Source organism: Colias croceus, chromosome 21 (assembly GCF_905220415.1).
Source record: "Colias croceus chromosome 21, ilColCroc2.1".
NCBI lineage: Eukaryota > Metazoa > Arthropoda > Insecta > Lepidoptera > Pieridae > Colias > Colias croceus.
The window spans coordinates 6,163,473-6,190,462 of record NC_059557.1 but is presented as its reverse complement, the minus strand read 5'-3'; the positions used below and the strand labels follow the sequence as shown (position 1 = coordinate 6,190,462).

Here is a 26,990-nt window from a genome sequence, read left to right as displayed (position 1 = left end):
GAAATATCGCGATGCAATTTGCAATTGCTTAACTAGTGTCATTCTCAATATAATATATGAAATCAAAAAAAGAAATCAGATTAATATATTATGAAATCAGAAAAAGAAAATTAGATAATATTTATTTATTTTAAAATTAACACATTTTTTTTGGCTGTATGCACAAAAACCTTTGCCTATTTGCACACTTGGCGGGAAATATCCGACGGAATTATGTATAATCTGTATCTGTATTGAAAAAAAAGCTAGAATTCTTTTTAAAATTCGAAATTCATGTTAATAGCACAGTTAATAGTCGGTGTTTATACTAATTAGTGAATAATAAAAAATATAGGTATTGTTATGAGTTATATTCATATTGCCAATAATTTAATTTAAATAGAAATAATTTTTGGGCTAAGTACCGTCACTTCTTGCAATACCTATCTGCGAAGCGTCGTTACTGGCAGCTATTTGTAGATTTATACATACAACAGAAACAATACTTTTCTATTAATTTTAACAACCGATGAGGCAAATACTTATTATATTTTCATCTTCCTAGGGCCCGCCGTGACTCGGAAGACAGTAATTGCGACTCGATTTCCCGCCAAGCCGCCATCAGGATCAGCCACTCCCTGCCTGACTTACAGACGGAGCCATTGAAAGAAGAATACGTACAGGAACACAAGGACGCTGCTAAGAAGGTAAGCGTATGAATTATTGAAAATTTTATTTAAATGTATTAAAGTGATATAATAGTTGCGAGTTGTGCATTAAGTTTCAATCTCTGTTGTTCTACCTTGTATAGCTAGAAAAAGGAACGGAGAATGTATTTGTATAACTTTCTACTAGTTTTACTAAAATAACAATATTGTGTACCATCCCTATAATATATTTATGTTGTTTTTTAAATAATGTAATGTTAGTCTAGAAAACTGAGTTTTACGTTTATCAATAAAGCTGGCCGTGCGACACATCTATATACCTATAATAAATCTGTAGAATGGTCAATTCTGTACATTGAAAATATTGAAAAAATAAATAGCAGGGGGTGTTACTGGATCGATACCAAACCCAAATATGTGATTAAAAAATTTTTTGTCTGTCTGTCTGTCTGTCCGTCTGTCTGTCTGTCTGTCTGTATGTGAAGACATCACGTGAAAACTAACGGTTCGATTTCGATGAAACTTGGTATAATTATACCTTATTATCCTGGGCGTAAAATAGGATACTTTTTATCCTGGAAAAATACGTAGAAAAAAAATTAATCTTAATTTTTCAGTTTTATCCATAGACGTTGTTCTGTAGAACCGCGAACACACGTTGCGTATTATTATAGGCCTAGCCGGATTTGGGTCCAATAGATATTTATAAGATGTCATTGTCAGAGACTCAAAATGGAGAAATAAACCATCCACGCGAAGACCGACATCCGCGTGGACGGAGTCGCGGGCGGAAGCTAGTATATAATACTTCTATTATCTTGATATACTTTTCGATTCAGTGTACATATTTTATGAAATATTATTTGCTATTAGTTATAAGTTAAATGAACTTATAAATTATGAAGCCAAAAAATGAACGAAATAACAAACGCTAATTAATTATTTCTTATCAATACAGACAGTTGCAGATAAATGCGATTTTAATCCCTGGAAAATTTTAAGCACAATGAAATATATTAATTATTATCAATAGAGTTTTCGAGAACTTTCTAAATACTGTTTAATTAGTTCTGAAATATTAAGAGTATTTATTAAAATGATAGACGTAAATAATTTCAAAATTTAAGAAATACTTTAGTGCTAATAAATAAGATTACTTACGTCATTTATCTTTCAAAAAACACTTTATCCCGCTATTCAACAAAGAAAACATAATATTGTGAAAAATGATACAATAAAGGTAAAGGTTACCCGAACAGCTTAGGAATACAATTTTTCATTCAAATTGCTATATTTGAATATACATTTCAACGTGGGTGCATAACTCATTTCCGTAATTTTCAGAAGAAATGTATTCTTTGTTCACTAATGGAGTAGGTATTTGGATGAAACTTTGGTATACAATTTTTTGTTTAAGTACCTACGTATTGAATATGAAAATAAGTTTTCTACAGTTTCAATAGGTTTGTAAATAACATTGAACAGTAGAGAAATTGCAGACATCTCTATCCTGTTGGGATTTCTTTAGTGTTTTATAGGAAGGAAGGGTAGACAAGGATTGTTGGGTTTCAACTTCTTAATAAGTGAATTTGGTAGTTAATACAATGCAAGAATTTTAGTGTCTTGATAATATCTAAACTAAAACAATGTTTAGAAAATTTAAAAAGTTAATTGTGAGTGAGTTACTGGACAGATGCATTATGCATCTGTTTCACCTTTCGATTTATTTAATAACAAGTATATAATCAGCCTTCTGTGTCCGGCCAGACTGAGACATTTTATTGTTAGTCTCTAGGGTATTTTCCTACTATGAATACAAAAAGAAAATCAGAAGGGAATTAATATTCCGGTCGCGCAGTAAGTTTAATTGTTCAATATTTGATGTGGAATTAGAACTTTTGTCAAAGTCTTTGCGTTGTTTGTAAGTTTTCAGGGCAACGTCTTTATGGGGATTTTGACCCGAACATATCCTCGTGAATCCCGACGAGACACGTTCCCTTTGTATATAATATTATAAAATATAATATTAGTCAAGTTATTGTTCGTATTAGTGCATTGTTGGGTTTTGTTATGGAGTCTTTGGTTAGCCGAATGGATACTTATTACAGTCGTAAAATTGTCTGTTGGATTTTAAAGTAAATCTGAAAATACGGGTTTATACCGTGGTAGTAAACTAAAATGAGCTTAGATTATTCATAAGTTATATTCAAGAACATAAAAGCCGTTTATCTTTACATTGAAATAATATTAAAATTATGCCTTCTATAGTTTTGCTCCAAATTGTATTAAAAAACGAAACACAAGGAATAACGATTATTTTTTCTAACAGACAAGGGAAATTTATTTTGGTTTAAAAACCAAACGCCTATTTTTTCATGTTAGACACTAGCTGCCATTTTTGTCTATCTACAAAGTAATATATTTTCCCATTTTTCATCATTTTTCATGTTAGCCTCGTTTCTATCGGTAGTAGCGTGATGAAAGCTTTCCTCGCTAAGTTATATCTATCAAACAAGAAAAGATTTTTATTTCCAGAATCTCTTCTGATTATTCAATCAAACAATTCAACATTTATTTCTAAATACCTAAATATTTATTAGTTATACAGAAGCAGAAGACATTTTAAAAACATATAAATAGTAGGGAGTAAAATGAAGATGTTAAATAAAATAAAAAAATCACATTTCTTTAATTCTTGTACATTACACAAACAATAACATGCGAACACACATACACCCACACACACTCACACACACACACACACATCCATTCTACCAATTTTTAGAGTATTTTTATTTTTATGTATTACCTTATTTTTTAAGCTTTCTTTTAATTGTTAATGCCTAGTAATTGTTATGGAAGAGAAGCGCCTTCTAACACAAATGAAATTTATCACTTAAATGAAGGCACTTACCTCCAACCCGAGATGAAAACTTGTTTAAAAGAAATAAACAATTTTATTTATTTATTTATTTATTTATATTATAAATTAACTGGATAGGACATTTTAAAAAGTGCATGGTTTCACAAGGCCTTGTAAAATATAAAAGCGCTTGTAAAAGGCATATGTTATTCGTATATTGGATAATCAAGTTTAGAAGAAATACTTTTTCTGGTTTTGGTGGTCAACGTGATTTTTGCTCTTAAGGATTTACATAGAACTTTCGTAAGTAGGTACCGTAGTTTCAATTTATTGACAAATTTCGTTATTTATCTCAAATTTTCAAGAACAAAACTGCTTTAATAACTCAGCCCCCGGAATCACAGACACATTAGAAAATCTATTGTGTCGTGGACCGATCGGGCCGCTCGCGCTGGGGGCTCAATGGGTTAACGTAAAAATTTCAAGTTTATAGAACCAATTGCTTTAAAATCTTCATGTAAAAATATCGTCAAAGCTACAAAAAATGTTCATAATAAATATCAAAGGTTCTTTGTAATACGGAAAAGCAGATACTTCAATATTCGAAGCTATATTCCAAGAAATGCAACGACAAACGGATATTAAACATTAATGGTTTGTCTGCTATTCACTGAATTGGAAATATATGAAACAATGTTCAACAATGAAGTAAAGACATTTATGCCTTTTTTACTAATTGCTTGGAGTTGATATGTTACGAATAACTTTACTAGGAAAGTAAAAATATTGACGGAATCGCATTAGTGATTAATAAGGAAACAATACAATATAGTAAATTATACGAAATAAATACAAATAATGAAAGTAAAAGTAGCTATAGTCACTCTTTAGCTTAAGTTTAATACGGACAATTAGAATATATTTTTGAAATGGTAGTCTAATACGTTATTCGATGAATTAGTTTTAACTTTTAACCGGATTGAAAAATCAGCCCTTAATGTGTTCCGAGAATAAAGTTAAAACATACAATGTAAATAAATAACAATTGAATAAAGTAAAATGTTAAGCCACAACATGTGACCCATAAAGCCGTTTCTACGAAATATGCGAACTTTATCGAGTTTTAATTAAATTGTCACTGATTTTGGGAACATGATGTGAAATATTAAAGGTTACGAACTCTTTGTAATATTATTTACACTACACGTAAAAAAAACGCTTAAGTTAAACAAATTATTGTCACCGATCTTAAGTGTACAAAGTTAAGTTGAATTAAATCTGTCCGTTTAGGGTCAAAATAAAGTCTAAAGGACTCGATTACATACAAACATACAGATGAAGATAATAAAGTGTGTTAAAAAGCATAATATAAAACGTTATATAGTTATATAGACAAAATAGATTAGATACAGCCAAGACGATGTTATTAAAAAACATATTACCTACCTACCTGTAAGGATAGGACAAGATTTACAGCCTATTGCATCAGCAGATTGGAACGAGACCTAGGTAGGGAATTAGGCCTTGGATCGATGTACTAGATAATATAAACCTACGATGTATCTAATACAAGCCGTTGCTCGTGCCTCTGTTCGTATTACATATTATGTCCTTTGAGTAAATACTCAATATATCAAGTTTTCGGTACAAAAATTATTACATTAATAATATATTTAATTCTTAAATGGAGAATTCCATTTGGAGAGATTAGAATAATTCTATATTCTAATGTTAGTAATAAGCAAATATGTATTGTTCTATTGTTTAATTACTTGTAATATTTATTTGTTCTCTTTGTCATAATGCCAAGGTTTAGGTATGCCTTTTTATTATCTTAGTGTTTTTCTGTTTCCATTTAAGAATTAAATATATTATTAAAGATATTATTAATATAATAATTTATGTACCGAAAATTTGATATCCACTTTTTCTTATCTGTATCATACTATATCTATAGCTAAATAACTTTAAAAAATATGAGTTATGTTATTTCAAATGTATCGTATAATATATGAAATATTATGAAGCTTTGATTAGTATTCACATCATCTGTAATTCCACGATCTGGCCAAATGTAATTTAAATTATAAACACGTAACTGTAGCACGTAATTGATAGGAAATTGGCGGCAAAATTCTATTACATAATTCACTATTCAGAGTGTTAGTATTCCGATCTGATTAAAATATTTATAACCGTCGTTGGCAAGATTAAATTTTGTTGGCAGCTTCCGTGTCAATTTAATTAAAGTTTACATTTTTATAAAATGTAATCTGTGATAAAGTTCGCTTGATCTGGCAATTTAAATGAATAAAATTTGAGGGTAGTCATATATCTCAAGCTTTAATGTGTTCTCATATTTTATCTGTAATAATCTATATGAATAAAAATGAATCGCCGAAAGTTAATGTCAGGACAACGTTTGCATAAAATAAATTCACGAATTGAGTTTGTTTGGTTAAACGCGTAATTGGTTCATCATACCAACTGAAAACTTATTTTTTGGTGTTGAATTGTCAATCTATCGAGTAATATACTGTACACTTGAGATAAAACAAGATGTTATGACTAATAGGAGCGGAGCGCAAAAAGCTTTCCTTTCAAGATCTTATGTTGTTTTATTAATCACGTAGTTAATACATATAATATGAACTACTATTTGTTAACAGGTGCTCAGACAAACGACGCTGCCAATCGTACCAGACCGTCATCAGACCTTCCAACGTCAACTATCCCATCGGTTGGACCTGCCTTCCATACAGTTTAGCATCTGTAGCCTGGAACGAGCTGATTCTTCTATTGGACTTATAAAGGTAATGTACATTTTTTTTAAATCTTTATTTATTTAGAGGGCGCACAATCAAAAAAATATGTAGTTATTTATTTTTAAATGTGTTGATTCAAATGGAAATAAAAAAAGGTGTTTGATCTTGTCCTTTAATGGAGAAAAGTCTGATATTTAATTTCTCAAATTATTCTGCTATAATCATTAAAAAAGTCAAATTTCAAGTTGTTGTACGATTGAGTCTCAAAATATTTGATAAATTATCCTTGTACTTGATTATAAAATATTCTGATGGATTCTTATTCTAGAAATAACATAAAACTATATATTGAAATATAACAAACTAACATCATTTTATACATATAAATGCTCAAAGAAAGGTATGTAGTTATATAGATTGTGGTATATAATTGGCTATTGAGTTCGACGTTGAATTATGCGGTATTGTTGCTCTTACCAATACCAAGTTATAGATATTAGCATAAATTTACTTTAAAATACGTGCAATCTAATATATATATCTCTATAACTGAAAGAATCTGTTAAAACTGCGACAGTAAATCTATAAATCTATATTTTATACTTTATAAGGTACAGCTTTTCAGTTTTTGGTACCCATAGTAAGTTCGTAGCGAGTTTCACCAAAAACCGTTTCGGCAGTTTGATTCGTGTGATCGAAAAACAATATCTATCGCCCAAACTTTCGCATTTACTATTATTTGTAAGAATTAAAGTTGAATAAACGCTGTGTCTAGTATTACAAGTGTGACAACAAAATCATTTCCAAACAATGTAGCGATTATTGTCTTGAAAGGCAAGGGCATGACCGGGAGTTTCGTCGTAAATCTATTGAGATGGCTCCTTAGAGGAATCTTGTGACGGTAATTAAAATATATTACGGCGAAATTAGGTCATTTTCGCCTTTGAAATATAGTGCAAATTAAATAATTTCGGTGAAAACGTATGTTATCCGCTAATTAATTTGAGAGCCAGGATGATGGAAGTAAAAATAATATTAAGTTTATTAGATATATTAACGGCTATTTTCAGTAAATTATATTTTAAACGTGTGTTACTTTATTTTTATAAGAGTCAAACAACCTGAAACTGAATGTCTTCGAGAATAATTGAGAAATTTATTTAAAACGAAGTGCAAAGTTGGTCCCTTCGTGTTAAATCTTGTAAATAGAAAATATCAAAGCAGTAAATACGAATTTATCAACTCTTATGATCTTATCAGGTTACTAAGAGACAACTCAAGTTTATTCCTTACGTAGTATAAATGCTTAAAAGTTTGTATAGACAACTTTGAGCAATTTAAAAGTTCTATTCAACAGTTTCTCAGAATTCGAAAACCTCCATGAATTGAAGACATTTCGTTTATTTTCAAGTAAAAGATTAGGTAGGTACCTTGCTAGAGTGTATTAGTTAGAGATTTTTTGTACTATTCAGCATTATTAGTTTTTGCCACAAATATTATATTTCTAGAAATTCTAGACCTATGATTAATGTACTTTGTAATAATTGTTTGTTTTGTGATTTTCTTGCTATTTAGTTCAGTGAATTATTTGATGCTCAAAATAATGAAAGTTTTGTTATATTTATTGTTACAATTACTTACGAATACCTACAGGTAAATTGTTATACTTAAATCAAAATGTTCTTAAAACATTTTACGGCAAACAAAAGGAACAAAAGATGAGGAAGATTCTTTGCCATCATCTATTGTTCAATAATTGTAATATCAAAATTTACAAACTTCACAACTAAGTAGTATTATAAGATAAGAGTCCGACTTATGAACTACTTTTATTAATTTTTCAAATATCCTGAGAAACGATAAATGTGACATTTAATGAAAGTGGAAAACAAGTGATCGTTAATTAGAATAATTTTATTAATTAACTAGCTTCCGCCGCGACTCCGTCCGCGCGGAAAAATTAAGAAAAATAAGATTTATTTTTTTACTACGTATTTTATGGGATTAAAGTATCCTATTTTATGCCCAGGATAATAAGGTATAATTAAACCAAGTTTTATCGAAATCGAACCGTTAGTTTTCACGTGATGCCTTCACATACAGACAGACAGACAGACAGACAAAACTCTTTTTAATCACATATTTGGGTTTGGTATCGATCCAGTAACACCCCCTGCTATTTATTTTTTCAATATTTTCAATGTACAGAATTGACCCTTCTACAGATTTATTATATGTAATAGAAAACAACGAATTTAAATAATCCTTCAAAGATGTTTACATAATGGCAAAGTTATGTTATAAATTATATTTCTCGGTCGATAAATATCGTACTACACAAACATAAAATACTTATAGAAAGTTTTCTTCTTTGGAAGAAAAATATCGCTGTAAATTACATCGTTCCAATTAATATAACTTGTCTGAACTTCAGTAATTTGATATTTCTGTTTATTTGCTCATTTAGAGAGCGTTTAATCTGTGCTCTTCCTACAATTATTTTTTTTTTTACTAAGATACACATAGTAGGAATTTTATTAGTTTGGTTAATAAAAGGGTAAATTACTATCTTAATATGTAGTATCAATAATATTACATATCTTTTGAATTCAAACGATTATTTCCATGTCCTCAGCTTCTAGAAAAAAGTAACCTTTTAAGCTCAATTGAAAAAACTAAATCTAATCTTTAACTGTATTTCTATCGATGACAGAGCTTCATAAAACGTGTGTCGCACATTCAAACAAAACTTCTTTGAATTCAATTCTTCGACAATTTCACAAATATATGTATGTGCTACAGACTCTCATAAACTTGTCAACATGAATAAAAGTTTGAGTAAAATTCGAGAGAAATTCTTCGCAAAAATGTCATCCTTTCAGAAAGGTTGTAAATTTTGCAGCAACAGGTTGCCAATTTATTTAATTTATAACATTTTGTGAAGCACCGATGGTGCGATCTTCGGGGTGCATTTTAAGTTTTAAGATGGTACTTTCTACACCTGTTACTCTAAGGTATAATTATTAAAGACGCGCCCAGACATGATTAATCAAAATTAATCTTTTATTACTATCGCATTATGTTGTTTTTGACTTTGCTATCGTTGTATAGGTACTTTAGTCGTTATGTATAAATATAAATACTTGCAAACCGAACTGTGTAAACTTCTCAGGTATAATAACATATTACACAAGTCTTTAGATATTGTATTAGTAAAATATGTTTTCATACAAATATTAATATTCAACCTTTTCTACCCGTATAACTTTGCATTGTTGTATTGCTGTTATTATAAAGAAGTAATCAGAAAGACGTTGTAATATTTTACTATAGTCCAGACGAAATATTTCATATTGATAATATTATTCGCAGAATGTTCAAGCGAAAATATCAAGTCGCCGCTAATCCTAGCTAGTGGTCTCAGAACCTAATTTCTCTATAGTATATTGCGTTAGAATGAATCCCAATTTCCCTTGATGACCAAGGGAAATTGGGATCATCACGCGTGAACGGTTGGACCGGATCTTACGAAGGAAAGATTCAAGAAATATGCGCTAAAAATTAATAAAATGCGAAAGCATATCCTCAAGCATAACGGACCTGTAACCTTCGTGGGATAAATTTGCGCGGACTAATTTGCAAAAACAGGACAACGTTTGTGGGATCAGCTAGTAAACTATAAAATATACCGTTACAGTTGTACAGAAAAAAATAACTATTAAAACTGAAGGTGAAACGCAGTGAGCGATCGGCTCGTTGGTTCGTTGCGTGCAGAGTACAAAGTCGTAGCTAGTGATTTGAAATATCCACTCCATTTAGCACTTTAAGTAATTCTTCAGTAACAGTTCACTGGCTTCCGTGATGCTGTTTACAACTACTTTGTACAACTACTTTCTTAGAGATTGCTGCATTAAGCTTACACTATTATGTGTCGGCTCTTTAAGATAATATGTGTGAGAATACTTTCTTTTGTTAAACACGGTTTCAGTGTACACGAGTAGTTTTGAAGGAATTTATAATGTAAAATAGGTAGAACTGTACTTGTTCGTATCCTGGAATATAATAGAAAAGCGTATTTGTATTGTTTTAATGTTAATTTCAATTTGAATTTCTTGTAACTGGCAATGTGTTCCTAGTCATTCTCCGAATGTCGATAGGATGAACGTTTTGAAGGAATGTGTTTAAATATTGTTTTAATCTAATGTAATATATTCTGATTAATTAAATTCTCTCGATGAAATATAAATTTCGTATGAAATGAATTTATTAAGATTTATAATTATGTTTCAAAAGCTCTAGTTTCTATGAAACCCAACCTTAAATGCGTGTTACTTTGGCATTGAAATATAAAAAGAGAAATTAATCTCGCTAATGGCGAGGTTTGGTTAATAGGTAATGGAGATAGGACATTTAGATAATAATTTGGCAGTGTTACACTAGCCAGCCGAGATATTTATGAACGTCTAGAAATATTAATATTTGTATTGCTATTAGTGTAGATTAGCTAAAATAATGTAATAGTAAGAAAAAAATATCGTCATGTATTATATTATTATCTACTAGCTTACCGCCCGCGGCTTAGCCCGCTTTTTCTAAAACCTAATAAATTATATAGTAAAACCTTCCTCTTGAATCACTCTATCTAAATAAATATAAAAAAACCGCATCAAAATCCGTTGCGTAGTTTTAAAGATTTAAGCATACAAAGGGACATAGGGACAGAGAAAGCGACTTTGTTATATACTATACGTATAGTGATAGTGATAGTGAAGTACGAATATTAACGAAATAAAGTGTTCTCGTGTTAAATATGCCAAAAACAATAACAATCATTCAACAAATGCAAAGTAAATACTGCTTAGATACCACAATAAATCAAACTGAAGAATTGTTTAGAAATGAGTTTGCTACATTTCCTCTGTTCCTTCACAAAATTGGGAAATACATCACATTACCATGATATAGGTATGTTTATTAGTCAAATTTTTCCAATCTCATGTTCATTGTTATGATAACGGAAATGTATTATATTATTATAACAATAATCACCCATCAATTATTAAATATTTAAATGTGTTTATTAAAAATTAAATATTATCATAGAAACGAAACCAGATGTTAAAGATAGTATAGGGTTTATTATTTAGTTTGAATTCAACAGGCCAGTTGGAGCAATTCCTTGCAGAAACTTTAAAATTGCAAGTTTCAGAAATCGAATCATCTAAATAATTGAAACGTATCGTTTTAGCTCTAGTTAATAGTTATTCAGTATATAATTTATGACGGCCGTCAGACGTTTATGACGGCTGTCAAATGTTTATGACGGCCGTCAGATGTTTATGACGGCTGTCAGATGTTTATGACGGCTGTCAGATGTTTATGACGGATGATGTCATTTTTATTATAGTTACGTTATGTGATTTAATTAAATTGACATTTTGATTGAATAAAATAGGCTTTTGTATAAAGATAATATTATCTACTATAGCATTTAGTATAGTTACGAATTGTATACGATCCATATAATATTTTTATTTTTGGCTCATGGATACAGATAGTGTTGTTCTGTAAACGACAATAAAACATAGGTACAATGGTACAATAAATTATTTTCGTTACGTAAAGTAAGGAACATTCAAATCAATAACATTATTTCATAAGGCAAACGAAGTCATCTCTTATAATTCAAACCCATATTTACCTAGTTACAATGTATGAAAAAACAATAATGATGTACAATAATTATTATACTTGTAATGGGTAGATGATCAGAGATGAAAAATTGGTTGTCTGTAAAGTCGGTTTACTGACGATAGTTGAACGTGACAACGTCCGATTGTGCTTCTTTGTCGCTCGTTCCGCGCTCTCGCTCGCACTTCAAGCCTTACATGGAACGCCTCAGATGAGTCAGAGCGAGGTAACGCCGCATGAGTCATGTTTTTTCGTGCGTGCAGCCGGCTTTATCGAATTATAAGACGTTGTCACGTCAAAATTGCGTATAAAAAACAATATGGCTATTTATTGTCTTTCATTACATATTAACCTACTAGCAGACACCGTAAAATTATTATTGAAACCATAAATAACGCTTTGTGCGTATTGTTTACGAAATGGCGGGAATTATCGTAAATTCCTTTTTATATTCACGAGCAAGGCTAATATTGTTCCTATATGGTTTACGGTTTTTTAATTTAATGTTTTTAAATGTCTATTTTGTGGTATCAGAGAGTGGAGGATAAAGATGAAATGTTTATTGTTAAATTAAATTTCGAACAGAATAAGTGGAATGTAGAGGTAAAATTATGCCCATTTTATATAGATGTCGTGGTCATATCGTAGATTTGATCATTTCATGATATGAGTGGCCATTTCACGAAATGGTCGCATATCGTGAAATGGCCAACATAGTTTGATCAGATCGTTAAATCGTCAACGTTTCACGATTTGGTCATCCACATTTGGCCAGATCGTATAAAATATAAAGAGTCCATAAAATATTAAAAAATTTCAGAATAACTATATTCTAAAAACTTGTTTAATGTAATTTAAGTTAGTGCCGCGGCAGCGGCCGGCGAATGCCAGAAGCGAATCGTTTTTGCAATAGAAAACAATTAGGTTAGGTTAGGTTACACTTTGATAAACAACGCACGAGCCGAGCGAGCAAAGCGAGCGTGCCGCGGCAGCGGCCGGCGAGTGCCAGAAGCGGATCGCTTTTTAAAAAACAAACGATTATAATAATATAGTAGTAGTTTCTTAAATTATTTTATTTAAGTCGCATTTTTTCTTAAATACATATAAGATATCCACATTTTCCATAGTAGGTACTCGTACCTCTTCGTCGTAAATTCTTTGCTATGACTTTCTTCATAATATTGTTATTAAACGAATTATGAAGTTTTTAACTGCGAATAATTTAATTTTCGCCAGCGGCCGCCATCTTATCACATAAACACAGAGCTTGCAGCGCCTCTACCAACGATTAATGTAACTATTTTACGATATGATCAAATAATTTTGGTCATTTCATGAAAAAACCGTGCGTTAATTGGCCATATCGTGAAACGATTTCTTATCATTGATCTGCCCAAACCACATCATGATGTGGCCAAACTAAATTGGCCATTTCACGATATGCGACCATTTCGTGAAATGGCCACTCATATCATGAAATGATCAAATCTACGATATGACCACGACATAGACATCCATTATGAGAAGGAATAATGAAAAACGGCATAGTAATTTATTATTTAACATTTTTCGATTTTATGAGAAATAACATTTTATTTTGCAAGTCCGTAGTGAACAAAACTTATAGAAAACAAAGTATAGTTCCAGATGGTACCATCGCATTCTGAAGATTCATTTTTATAAAGAATGCACCTCTTACATCAAAAATCACAATACTCGGGTCGAGATGCTTTTATTTCGTGAAACAAGATTTTATTTGAATTTTCTTCGTTGAGTCACGAAATGCAGTCTTTTGTTGTTAGCTAATTTATGTAAAGTTATATTTTATGTGGCATTATAGTAAGGTTTAGAATTTAATATATAATATTCAATATAAAATGTTGCAACGTTTTACTTTGTTTTCTTTTCTGTGTTATTTTAAAAATGTAATGTGTGAAGAATACGTATTTAAATTTAAATTAAAAGAAAATACTGAGAACGTACCCTCCACGATTCATATTAAGAAATGTAAAGATCAAGTCAATCAATCAAGAGAAAGGGTTCAAGTCCCGCCTCGTGATCGAATTTTTTCTATTCTTTATAAATTTATAAATTTATATAAATTTAAAGATTTTAAGACCGTAAAAATACAAATAGCATGGCGCAGCTTAAAAAAGACAAAGACACATGTTAATATTGAAAAACTCTAAACTTTGTGATGATAAAGCCCTCATTTTAAAATTACATTCGTGTTCCTTTTAAGCATATTGCATTTTTATTCTCTGAAAAAAATGAATCCATGAATGAATTCCATGTCCCCTAGTGGGGTAAGGGACACATGCATTATACATCTGTTTCTCTTCTCTGAAAACACTATCTATTATTATTAATTTCAAATCTTCATTATTGTTAACCGACTTCAAAAAAAGGAGGAGGTTATTTTTAACCGACTTCAAAAGAAGGAGGAGGTTATCAATTCGGCCGGTATGTTTTTTTTATATGTATGTACACCGATTACTCCGAGGTTTCTGAACCGATTTACGTGATTCTTTTTTTGTTCGATGCGGGATGGTGTCGAATTGGTCCCATAAAATTTTTATTCGGATATGCCCAGTAGTTTTTATTTTATGAGAATTTTTGTCTGTATTTGTAAATGTTGCAAGTGCAAGTTTGAAGTCGGTTGTTTTTAACGCAGTTATCACTAATTGTTACTTATAATATAGTTAATATTATGTTTGTCCACAGCCGGAGCTCTATAAGAACGAGTTAGTCCGTCAGTCATCTACAGACAGTGGAGATTTGGAATTTTGCGGCAAGCTTCACTTTGCACTCAAGTATGATTCGGAGGTTGAAGCCTTGGTTGTGAAGGTAAGGAAATATTTTAGTTATAATATGTGTTATGTTTGACTTTGACTATGTGTGTGATTTTACAGCAAAAACAAGGCACAGTGATATAGTTAATTAGCTGCAACACATTTTATATTTCAAACGTAATGATACGAATTGTTGAAAGAACCTCTTCTTAGTACCATACAAGATTCAAAAAAAGAAGATTAGATAAAATGCATTTTTACTTATAATAGTAAAGTAATTAGAATTGTATTCCAGTCACGTCAGAGCCATTTTAAATCATCGTGAAGTAACTTATATATTCAAAAGTACACAACACAACAACAATATGAAATTGATGATTACACCGTTTCATCATTTGTAACTTGTATAATGTCAATATCAAATCAACTTCTAATAACACAGACATCACAATAAACGTAATATAAACAAGTATTTGTAATTGTTATCTAGATTCTAGACGATCCCTGAGGAGCATTTTTTGCTTTCTCATTGTTTTTGATACAGTTTATTTTAGTACCTATTATGTAATAGATATAATGAGCCCTTATAATAATGATGTAGCGATTTTTATAGTGGATAAACGTTGAAGTATTTCAGATGAAACTTCTTATATAAAAATTAAATACATAGCAATAAACATATATTTTCTTGTGTTCTATTTTACTTTAGTCTCCCCGTAACTACGCTCTTTATAAAGCTTTCGATACGTCAGGATACAATGAATAAATCGCATTTAGAAAGCAAAAAACCTACTTTGTAATACTATTTTAAACTATGTTTCTGAGCATAGATGGATAGCTCATCGAGGCTGGATTAAAGTTTAGCACAGAGATAGATTAATAGTCTTTTATAGTCTTTAGATTAAACTCAATCACTTATCGGGCTTTAACGTTTTTATGAGCATACTAGCTTCCGCCCGCGACTCCATCCGCGCGGAAAAATTAAGAAAAATTAAGATTTTTTTTTTGACGTATTTTTCCGGGATAAAAGTATCCTATTTTATGCCCAGGATAATAAGGTATAATTATACCAAGTTTCATCGAAATCGAACCATTAGTTTTCACGTGATGCCTGAACATACAGACAGACAGACAGACAGACAGACAAAAATTTTTTTTCACATATTTGGGCTTGGTATTGATCCAGTAACACCCCCTGCTATTTATTTTTTCAATATTTTCAATGTACAGAATTGACCCTTCTACAGATTTATTATATGTATAGATAAGCTACATATTATCCGTGAGTGAAGTGAATCCTTTATATTGCAAAGTTTTAATGAATTTTAAACGCTATAGAATAAATTCGTCGTATATTGAAGGTATGATAATTAGATTATAAATTGGGATTATTATTTAAACGTACTTTTGAAACGTAAACGTTTATATTTAAATAGCTAACCCTTAGCTAACCTATGAATATATGGTTTTTAATATTGAACTCTATTAAATTGACAAAAAAGGTTATGCCGAATATTTCAAAACTATAGAAGATACGGAAAAGTCATTTATGTCTTCTTATAGTCGTCAAGTCTATTTGCGAATGTCTCATATCAAATAACAGAAGATACTCGTAAATAATACAACATACCTACGTGTAGATAATAATCTATAGCGGATTATGGGTCTCAGCACACATATGGGATCGGAAAGGGATCGTAACCGTATCGCCTCGAGCCGTTCAGAATGGTTTGTATTAAACTCCCTACTGCAACGCACACTAATCGGAATAGTAACGTAATCGCCTCGCCTCGGAACAGGCTCCGAACTTGCAATTCCAGCGCTAACGGCTCATCGTCCCCGCGCTTACGTCTCTCCGTCCCCGCGCTTACGTCTCCCCGTCCGCGCTTACGTTTCTGCCTGCTACGACTTGCCGTATTTGCCATTTTTAGGCGTAACGCCTGTGTCGCCTAGCCGTAGCCGAGTTGACGTACAGGCGCTGCTGATACGCTTTCGTCACGTGCATACGGTAGGTTGACGCCTGGTTGACAGCGAGGCGAAAGGCGTTACGGTTACGATCCCTTTCCGATCCCATATGTGTGCTGAGACCTTAAATCATCCACATTCTCGTAGTAAAAATACATCATGTCTTATGTTAACCTTTTTTCTTGACTTGTTGCTAAACCAATATATTCTGCCATCAAGTTTTATTAAGTTGAAGTGTAGGCGTGTGTAGGTTTATAGGCAATATTGTGCTAAACCGTAGCCAATAATGAAAGTTACCGATAAACAAGTGGATTACAGCTCAATCACTTAGTTGGTTCTATCGTTTTATGAAGAAAACTAGCTTTCCACCCGCGGCTTCGCCCGCGCAGTCAAAGAAAAACCCGCATAAGTTCCCGTTCCCGTGGGATTTCCGGGATAAAACCTATCCTATATCCCGGGGTAAAAAGTATTCCATACCATACCAAATTTCATGAAAATTGGTTCAGTAGTTTAGGCGTGATTGAGTAACAGACAGACAGACAGAGTTACTTTCGCATTTATAATTTTATATATGAAGAAAATGTTTGTTTTGATTATCTGTTAGTTTTAAAGAATGTTGATCTTACTGCACTGTTTTTTTAAATAAGTATTTTAGTATAAAAGATAACCTTTTATGCTAAAATACTTCTCCTGCTCCTGTTTTTCTGTATTTCCTCATTCTGACTATTGTTAGCTTTTAAAAATAATATTAAAGATAAAGAGATATTTAAAAAGATTAATTATTATTTCAACATGGCGCATATACTGGAGTCTAGATTTAAATATTAAAATCTAGTTTTACTTGAATTGCCAATAAAATACTCGATAATACGAAGGATTATAGTCCAATTACTTACTCATAGTCGGCTTATAAATTCACTGCATGTTTTTATTGATAAAATTTAATGATTCCGTATTCGAATTACTATAACACAAATTCTTAGTGAGTTTTTCCTTTTTTTCATATAGAATAATGATTCATTTGTTCTCAAAGTACTTTCACAAAATATCCTTAGGTTTTAATAATGGTAAATTCAAGGTAATCAACCAACATACAGTGGACCTACACGAGACAGTCTGGAAATCGAAAACTTTACTCGAATGAAATCCAGAAAACTTTCTCCTATTCCGTCACACAATATATCTTTCGTACAAAAACAAACTTTATTTTAAAATGCAATATTTCACGAGCTTTCTAAACTAACCCAACTTCGGGAAAATCAAAATGTCAACAGAAAAACTTATAATATTTAACTACAGAAGATAGAACTAGTTCTTACTATATCATCAAAATATACAAAATATTTTATATAGGTACATAATAGTAACTATAATATTTTTTATATATCATTAGGGTTCCGTTCCCAAAGGGTAAAACGGGACTTTATTTCTTCGTTGTCTGTCTGTATCCAGGCTGTATCTCGTAAACCGTGATAGCTAGAAAGCTGAAATTATCACAAATGATGTATTTCCGTTGCCGCTAAAGTTAACAACAATTATTTAAAAATTAAAAAAGTAAAATATTAAGGGCACAAATCCCTTCGTCTTAATACATTTTTAATGTATATTATTTATATATCATTACTAGATATTCGAAGCCCGAGACCTGCCCATCAAAGATGTGACAGGCAGCAGTGACCCCTACATCAAGGTGTTCTTACTCCCCGATCGCAAGAAAAAATTCCAAACCAAAGTCCATCGGAAGAACTTAAACCCGGTGTTCAATGAAACCTTCTTATTCAGGTAATGTATAGAGAAAGTGTTAAAACAATGTAAAATTCATAACATTTTTAATGTATAGAAAAATAATTACCAGGCGAGATTCGAACCTGCGTCTTTTGCCTTGCCGGGGCGACGCCTAGAATCTACAAAATGTAGAAAAGACGCGGGGTCGAATCTTACCTCGTGATTGAATTATTTCAATTCTTTAAAATTTTCTCATTTATAAAGCATTTGAATTCTCTCTATATAACTAAATATTCTCTCTATATGACTATTCAATATGGGACAGATGCATTTTACGTCACTGATTATAAAAAATGAGAACTAAAGATTTATATATTTCTTCATCTTTTTCTGTGGATAAGAATTTCTAGGAATAAGGATTTTACTTTTTACTATTTTTTGAAATGAATATCTAAGTTTTACGTTTCTAATAAATCTTTAGATTGGGAGAGAAAATTGTTTCCTGGAATAAGAATTAAGACTTAATGTCGGTTCTTGGAATGAATATCTAAATTTTAATGCTACTAAATAATCTCTACATTTTGAAAGTAAATCAGTTCTTCCTTTTCTTTTTACTAAACAAACCACTTTTGATGTATTCTTGGAATGAATATCTAACTTTTAATGTTACTAATAAATGTCTTAATTTTGAAAGTAAATCCGTTCTTCCTTTTCTTTTTACAACCACTTGTTATAGATAATTCTCTGATTTAGTGTTTTTAGACCAAACTTTTCAAAGACAGACATTTAAAGACATATTAGACGAATTAATATTAGATGGAAGGCTATAGCGTGTACAATATATTTCATACGTAAATTGAAGGTATCAAATGAAAATCTGATTTTATTATATTTTGATTTGAAAGGAAGTTGTAATGCGGGTCACGTATTAACTTGAGAGCACGGAATAGCATCGAAACCCGTGTTTTGGGTTAACTCAACGTATTCAATGAATTTACACCATCTTATTTTATTACATTTCAGGTATAGATATCTTTTAATCGAGGTTAGAGATAAAACTTTATTTAAATAAAATATATAAGAAAGTCTGCAGTAAGAAATCTCGAGAAAGACAGTTTACCTGAGAGGCAATTAAGTTTCCTAGCGCATTATCATGATTTCAGAAGTCTTCGTATAATGGCGAGAAACGTCTTTGATAGAGGAAACTTTTAACACTATGTTAGTGAAATCATTTTAAAAAGAATTCTTTATAGCTTAAGTTTTACTTTCTTTGTGGAACTAGATTAAATAATTTTAAATCAGACCACAGACTGAATCTCTCTTATTTACTTAGACAGTTGGAAATAGAGATGGTATATTATATGCTATATCCGGGCTAAAAGATAATTTTACTCGTGTGTTTTTGAAATACTTATTTATTTCTAGTCTCTCGATGGGACCACCTTTTTCAAGTATCGATCAATTACGGTCGTAATTATTTTTCAAAGTGTGTGCTTTTGTCTAATATTTTTTTTTGTTTGTCGATTTTTTTTGATATTACATATTTCTTAACTTTAAACATTGCGCATTAATTTACTCTTTATAAAAATAAGTCTCTAAGAACTCACATAATATACAAAGAGATATTTTTAAATTGCGTGGTCCAAATAGTGTTTCAAATAGAATTGATTATTTGGTCTGTTAGCTCATAGTAACGTCACATTATAAGCATGCTTTAGCGTGAACTAATACCACCGCAATAGGATTATGTTGATAAAGCCTGTACAATTATGTGACTCGAACCTTCTAGAATGATTTGCGTAGTTCACAATTTTGGCTGTGAATTCGTAAATGTGAAATCGTTTGCCGTTCTCTAGTGGCTAGCGTAGTCTAGATATCTAATCGAAATTTAATTCTGAAACTCGGATAAGCTCAAACCTGCCATTGGGAGATGATGTTGATCGAATAGTTAAAAAATCTAAAATTTTAATCGTTTCATAAATTAAGGATTCTGATTTCAAATTCCGTGTTCACGGTGAAACGGTGGTAACTTTACGTGGACCACATACTGAAACTGAAAGTAATAATTTAACCGATTTATGTAAGGGTTAAGATGTAAGACTTTGCATTCACAAGTAGTTTGAACAAATAGTTACAGTTTTAACGATAACCGTAAAATGCATCTGCCCCACAAAAGTTCACGAAATATCCACTTACAATTACTATATTCATAGAAAAAAAATTACTCGCTTTTGACCTTTAATTCAATCTTTGTACACTTATCAAGATAACAATACAATAATGGCTAGAGTTTAAGCGTGTTTTTAAGTTTTTGAAGTGATACTTTATTAGGCGCGTTAGATTAAAATGTCATGGCAATACCTCACTTGAAGTAAGGCGACGATTTTGGTATATTTAAATCTTGCCAAAGAGGTTTCACCTCTGACACGTATTTCGGCACGTTTTCACATACGTTCTTTTTTTAACTATATTAATTATTTCTTCCTCTAGTGTGGGTTACGAGGAACTCCGACAACGTTACCTCCAGTTCTCAGTATACGATTTCGACCGCTTCAGCCGGCACGATCTCATCGGCCATGTTGTTCTCAAGGGCTTACTTGAGTCGGCTGATCTTACGCAGGAGATTGAGTATACTATGAATATCTTGGCCCCGCCTCAGGTGAGTTGTTGTTTTTTTTTTGGCAATATTTCCTCATTTATAGGTATTTATTGAGTTTGAGCTTATATTAATGTATCTACTGTTAATTGTGTAATAGTTATTGTTCTACTTATAGTATCAGTTGTTTCTTAAGATTGTGTCTCTATCATTGCAATTGCAATAGAAACTGGATTTTACGTTGACGGTTGATTATTATTTTTAATACAATACCTAGTGGTTACTTTATGACAATACAAATTCGACTAATAAGTTGTGATCATGCTACTTAAAAATATTTTAAACTGTGCAATTGAATGTATTCATAGATAATCGCGAAAGAACAATAACCACTTCTTACATCACATTCCATTAATGTAAAAGATGAATAATAAAGAACATTTCATACATTTCCAAATAATTCACACAATAGCATCATAACTACATATTGTTAAATATTTTTTCACACTCCCTCGATAACTCAGAAACTCGTAAATCACAGTCACATTTCTATAAGTCCTTTTTGTTTAAAATACATAACTGTGTTGCACTCAGAAGCGAGCAGACAGCGAAAACATTTTATAACTTTCGATACAACGGATATACTAGTGTTATCTTAGTTATATATAGGGAAGTGGGACTAAAAATAAGAATAAACGTTTTACCATATACACCTATAAAGGTATTTTTTTCAAGTGAAACTTCTTTAGCGGCGTTGGGTATAAAATCTTAAACTCGCGTCAGGACACGTGGCCTGATCGAAAAAGCGTAACACGGACTTTTTTTTAGCCCTTATATTCCATGCGTAAGACGGATACCATTCCAAAATATCAAACATGCTGAACGTTAATAATCAAGTTTTCACTTCTGCCGGCACTCCCGGAGTGCAACCCGTCTTTTTTTTTCCAGTGAAACTTCTTTAGGCGCGTTGAGAGTAAAATTTTAAGATCGTGTCATGGCAATGAGACGACGATTTTGGGATTTTTGAACCTTGCAAAGATGTTTCATTTCTGAAACGTGTGCTCGGCACAAACGCTCTTTTTATTTAACTGAAGGAATTCTCTACTATTTACATATTATTGGCATATTATGATATATGTATTATGGAGTTAGATATAAGTAACAGATTATGCAATATTGACATGATTTTATAAGAGCAACTATGGAGTTTCTTGCCGGTTCTTCTTCATCGATACTGCTTTCCGAATCAGTGGTAAATGTTAAAAATACTTATGTAATGACGATTCGAAAGTGCTACTTAAAGTAGTCTAATTCAATAAATAAATGTTTGAGTTTGAGTTTACTTCATTAAAAACAATAAATAAGTCGTAAATTAAATGGCCCGAAAATCTAATTTGCCTGTTTATTGTCAAGGAACATGCGATAAAATTCTCCATAGACGGTTATTTACCAACAACATAAAACAAATGTATATTATGAAAGTCATCAAACTTTTCATCACGTCAAACTTAATACAGCTAACTTCTTTGTTTCAAATCTTCTTTGCCGTTTTTGGGCAAGTCTCTTTTAAAGGAGTTTGTTAGGATCTAATAATTTTTCAATTTGGTTCCCGGGTCTATAAATAAAGGTAAAGTTATTATGTTATTAAATTCGTGTTTATCTTAAGCTTGGAGTTAAGGGCGATGTCATGGAGGTAGGCAAAAACCTATATAAAAAGGTCTCTATAGTCTTTGTGCTAAAAAAAAATAAGAAATTGTTCTTCTAAATGCAGTAATAATATTAAGAATCTAATTTGCATAAACTATTCAATTAATTATTATTGTATTTATATTTACATAGAAAAGTAGGTACTTGCGCATGACAATGAGTTTAGGGGAAATGGCATGAACGCAGGCAAATACATAGGTCTTGTATATTATGTTACGTTTTTGTTCTAAAAAAAATAGTAATTACTCTTCTAAATGCAGTAATATTAAGAAATTAGTTTGGAAAAACTATTCAATTAAATATTTTTATTCACATGAAAAACTAAGTAACTTGCGCATGACATTATTAATTTGCAGATGTATGAGAAATGAGGAAAACGATAAAAATAATATTTTAAGGTGTTTCGTTTATGTTTTACGAAATTCAGCTTAATTGACTATGTCTAGAGTTTTTGAAGAGCACACCAACGTACTTCAAGTATTCCTAATGAAACTACTTATTCAGTCTAATAAATATTATCTAACTTTCTACTTAAATATTTAATTTTTTAACGCTACAGCAGTCGCTTGGCTTCATACAGACAGATTTATCTCCCTCCAAGATCGAGATTCTCTTTGAATATTTTTTATAACGTTTATGGATGCCAGTATGCAAGACTGTGACATTTTGCGATGTAAAATAAGTTTATTTGAGACATAACTAGCTCTCTGAGTCTCTGTCCTATTCATATTAAGAGGATTGCAAAGAGCCACTAAGTAAACAAATGGTACATTTATGCCTCTGATTTACTTTTATAAAATTGTCAAGTAAATATTTGTAAAATGTGTTATTCAATTTATTTATGGGTGAATTTTATATGCAAATTTGTAAAATTGAATTGTTCATCATTAGTAGATAATTATATCAGTTTAGTTTTCACTGACAAATCGATGTAGAAATATGTTCTCACTACATAGTATAATAAAAGTCGCTTTCTCTGAACCTATATACCAATGTATATAGGATGTACCGGGTATCAAAATATCTCTAAACCAAATTTCATGCAAATTGGTTCAGTAGTTAAGGCGTGATTGAGTAACAGACAGACAGACAGACAGAGTTACTTTCGCATTTATAATATTAGTATGGATAGAACAATGTAACGAATTTCTTTTAAACGCATTTCCAATTCAAGCTAGGTATTTGTTTCACAATATAATAATGCGACAGAGTGTGAAAAAATGTTTCCAAGTACATATACACACAACAATATGATGAATTTTAGGTTAGTTCATTTAAATGGACTTTCGATATTTATTTTATAATATGTAGTAATTGACTTCATTATCATTTCCATAATCAGGTTAAGCTTTTTAACAACAATTCAAACATTAGTGAGGAATAATCAACTCTCAAATATTTCGTGATAAAAGTTCTAAAGCCAACTAAACATATTAAAATTAATGCCGATTTTATCTTAACTTGAATATTTACATTGTTTAAATAGATATTATGTCTGTCGAACTTTATTTTTATGTAGATATTATATTATATTATTTATATTATAAAAAAATGAATTTTTATGTTGGTTTTTAACTTTTTATGTACTTTAATTTAATATTTTAAAATTGTAATTTTTGTATGTCGATTTTATTTTAATATGACTGACATTAGTTTTTAAATAGATATTTTATTGATAATTTGTTAAACGTTATCTTGTGTATTTATCAGTTTTTTTTAATGTTCATAAGTCATAACTCATAACCGTTTTCAAAGGCATGTAGTGTTGTAATTGTTACACTTGATACGTTAAATTGTATTTTTCCTTTTATGCCATATATAGTGTAAACAATTATTGTTGGCTATCCTTTGTAAATAAATAAATTAAATTATCACGCCTACATCAATGAACATCAAATCAGTGTCGATTCTATCAAAACTATTTCTAAGCATACACAATTTAATTATAAGGCAATGTGTTGGTTGAGGGCCAGATATAATAACAAACTGCCTAACTTATATTTAGTTTGTTAGTCTTGGGATATTCGGCTAAACTAACATTTTATATAATTGATAACCTTTATGTATTATCAGTAAAGTACGTATGTATTTTGGTATGCTAAAAGCAGCAGTAAATGTTCCCTTTTTCTGGAAAAGTAGGTAATATCACGAGTAAATTCATTTAAATCGCTTTAGACAATAAAAGATTGAACACATAAACTATTTAGTAGGTACTTATGTATCTCCTGCTCTCGGAAGGAATATATTTTCTATTTTTCTCTCTTTATGGCTAAGCCGTCCGTTTATATAAAAATGCCTATTAATTTGATCACCGTATTACCTCAATATTCTCAATACAACACAGTTATCCTCATTTATCATAGATGACAATGGGTATGAAGATTTAATTTTCAATTTAAACTATCCAATACAAAATTAATTGTTCTCTAACTAATAAATCCTGAGACAAGTACATTCAAACTGACAACAAATTTTTCAGTTCACTTTTACGATAGGTTCAGTTTTACGGAGATATAACATAGAAAATATAAATACAGGGTGTCCCACTGTTGGTATTCGTATACTAAGCTAAAAGGAGATTATAGTTTTGCATACGCTGAGATCGTAAATAATACTTATTTTTTTTCAAATAGATGAATTCTAAAAACTCTATGTGTACACCCATAACAAGCAACCCGCCCAACTTTGAGACCAGCACGTGAGCTGTCGTTTAAGATTACATTTTCATAGACAAAATGCTCACATTAGCGAAGTGGTATATGCCGGCTGCGCGAAGCTAGAGAAAAAAACATGGATTTTCAGGAAAAATTTTGCAAAAAAATTTTTGACGTAATTTTGTTGTTTAAGTATTTTTTATGTGATCAGTGTATGCAAAGCTACAAGTCCCTTCGCGCTTAGTATACCAATAGTGGGACACCCTGTATAGATCAGCTTTATAAAGTATATAAATAAATAATATTTAATATTAACAGGAGAAGAAAGACCTAGGCGAGTTGATGCTCTCACTATGTTACCTGCCGACCGCTGGCCGCCTCACAGTGACCGTCATTAAGGGAAGGAACCTTAAGGCCATGGATATTAATGGATCTTCTGGTGAGTTTATTTGTAGCTTTAAGCTATTTATTTAGTTGATAGTACCTAGTTTCACATGAGTAAACAAATAGTACAAAGACAAAGCTTCGTACAACCGCGAAAATCGGTTCCACTACTATGATAACATTTACCAGAACTTTTGTTTAATTTGTGACAGCCCTACTAAAATAGGTTTTAAATTAGCACGTTCCTAAGAAGCTTTGTCTCTGTTTAGTCACTCATGTGGTAGTATATAGAAACTCAAAGTCTTATCTTATGTGATAAATTCAACTAAATAAGATATTGTGTCATAATATTATTAAGTGAACATCCAGATAAAAAAGTTTTAATATGAAGTATTACAAATTTAATTTCTGCGGACTGCGAGACGTTCCTGTATAAACCAATAGCAACCAAAAGCCGTAGAATCGTATGCTTGTAAAATAAACAAGTTTGATGTAAACAAAATAAAAGAGGAATAGTGAGCATTTCGGCTGCGACTCAACTTTGTGTTGCCAGTTGCTTGTTTATAAACAAACATACAGCGCTGATTTTAAATTTATTTGGTTCAATTTTATTAAAGGAACAAACTAGAATTGTTTCTTTACCAAAAGGTTCAAAAAGTGTCTTTGTTATTGTATGTTAAATTACAATATCTTGTGACAAACAGAATATGAAACGTACCGTTTGTACCCGTAATACAGAGTAGTCTAATACGGGACAATCGTTTTATTTATTTATTTATTATTATAGAATTTCCAACAAAGGACACAGTTCACGTTTATTACATCTTATTAAAATACATAATCTACTGTACCTTTAATTACAGGAAATTACAGCGTTTTTATTTATTTATTTATTTATAATTCTTTATTGTGCAAAATATGGTCAAACAATAGTATACAAAAGGAAGTAGTAATACAAAAACATAAATTGCCCAAAAGGCGGCCTTATTGCTAAACAGCAATCTCTACCAGGCAACCTGGCGGGAGAGGAAATGCAAGAAGATTATGGGATAGTGCAAAAATACAAACAAAGTATTAATGCAAAGAAAAAAAAAATATATATATATATATATATATATATACATTTATAAAAACATATATACCTACATAAAAATAAACAAATAAATTAATATCATAAATACAATATCTACTACACTACAAA

The 26,990-nt window shown here is 30.9% G+C and overlaps 1 protein-coding gene across 1 annotated transcript in view; it reads left to right on the top strand.

The window, feature by feature from the left end:
- Positions 1-26,990, top strand: part of LOC123701197 (synaptotagmin-10-like) — an 89,733-nt gene that overhangs the window by 47,987 nt on the left and 14,756 nt on the right. Inside the window, exons 3-8 of the mRNA XM_045648595.1 lie at positions 545-686; positions 6,180-6,323; positions 14,691-14,813; positions 18,351-18,505; positions 20,939-21,107; positions 25,724-25,844. Coding sequence (XP_045504551.1) covers positions 545-686; positions 6,180-6,323; positions 14,691-14,813; positions 18,351-18,505; positions 20,939-21,107; positions 25,724-25,844 — 854 coding nt within the window. The remainder of the gene's footprint in view (positions 1-544; positions 687-6,179; positions 6,324-14,690; positions 14,814-18,350; positions 18,506-20,938; positions 21,108-25,723; positions 25,845-26,990) is intronic.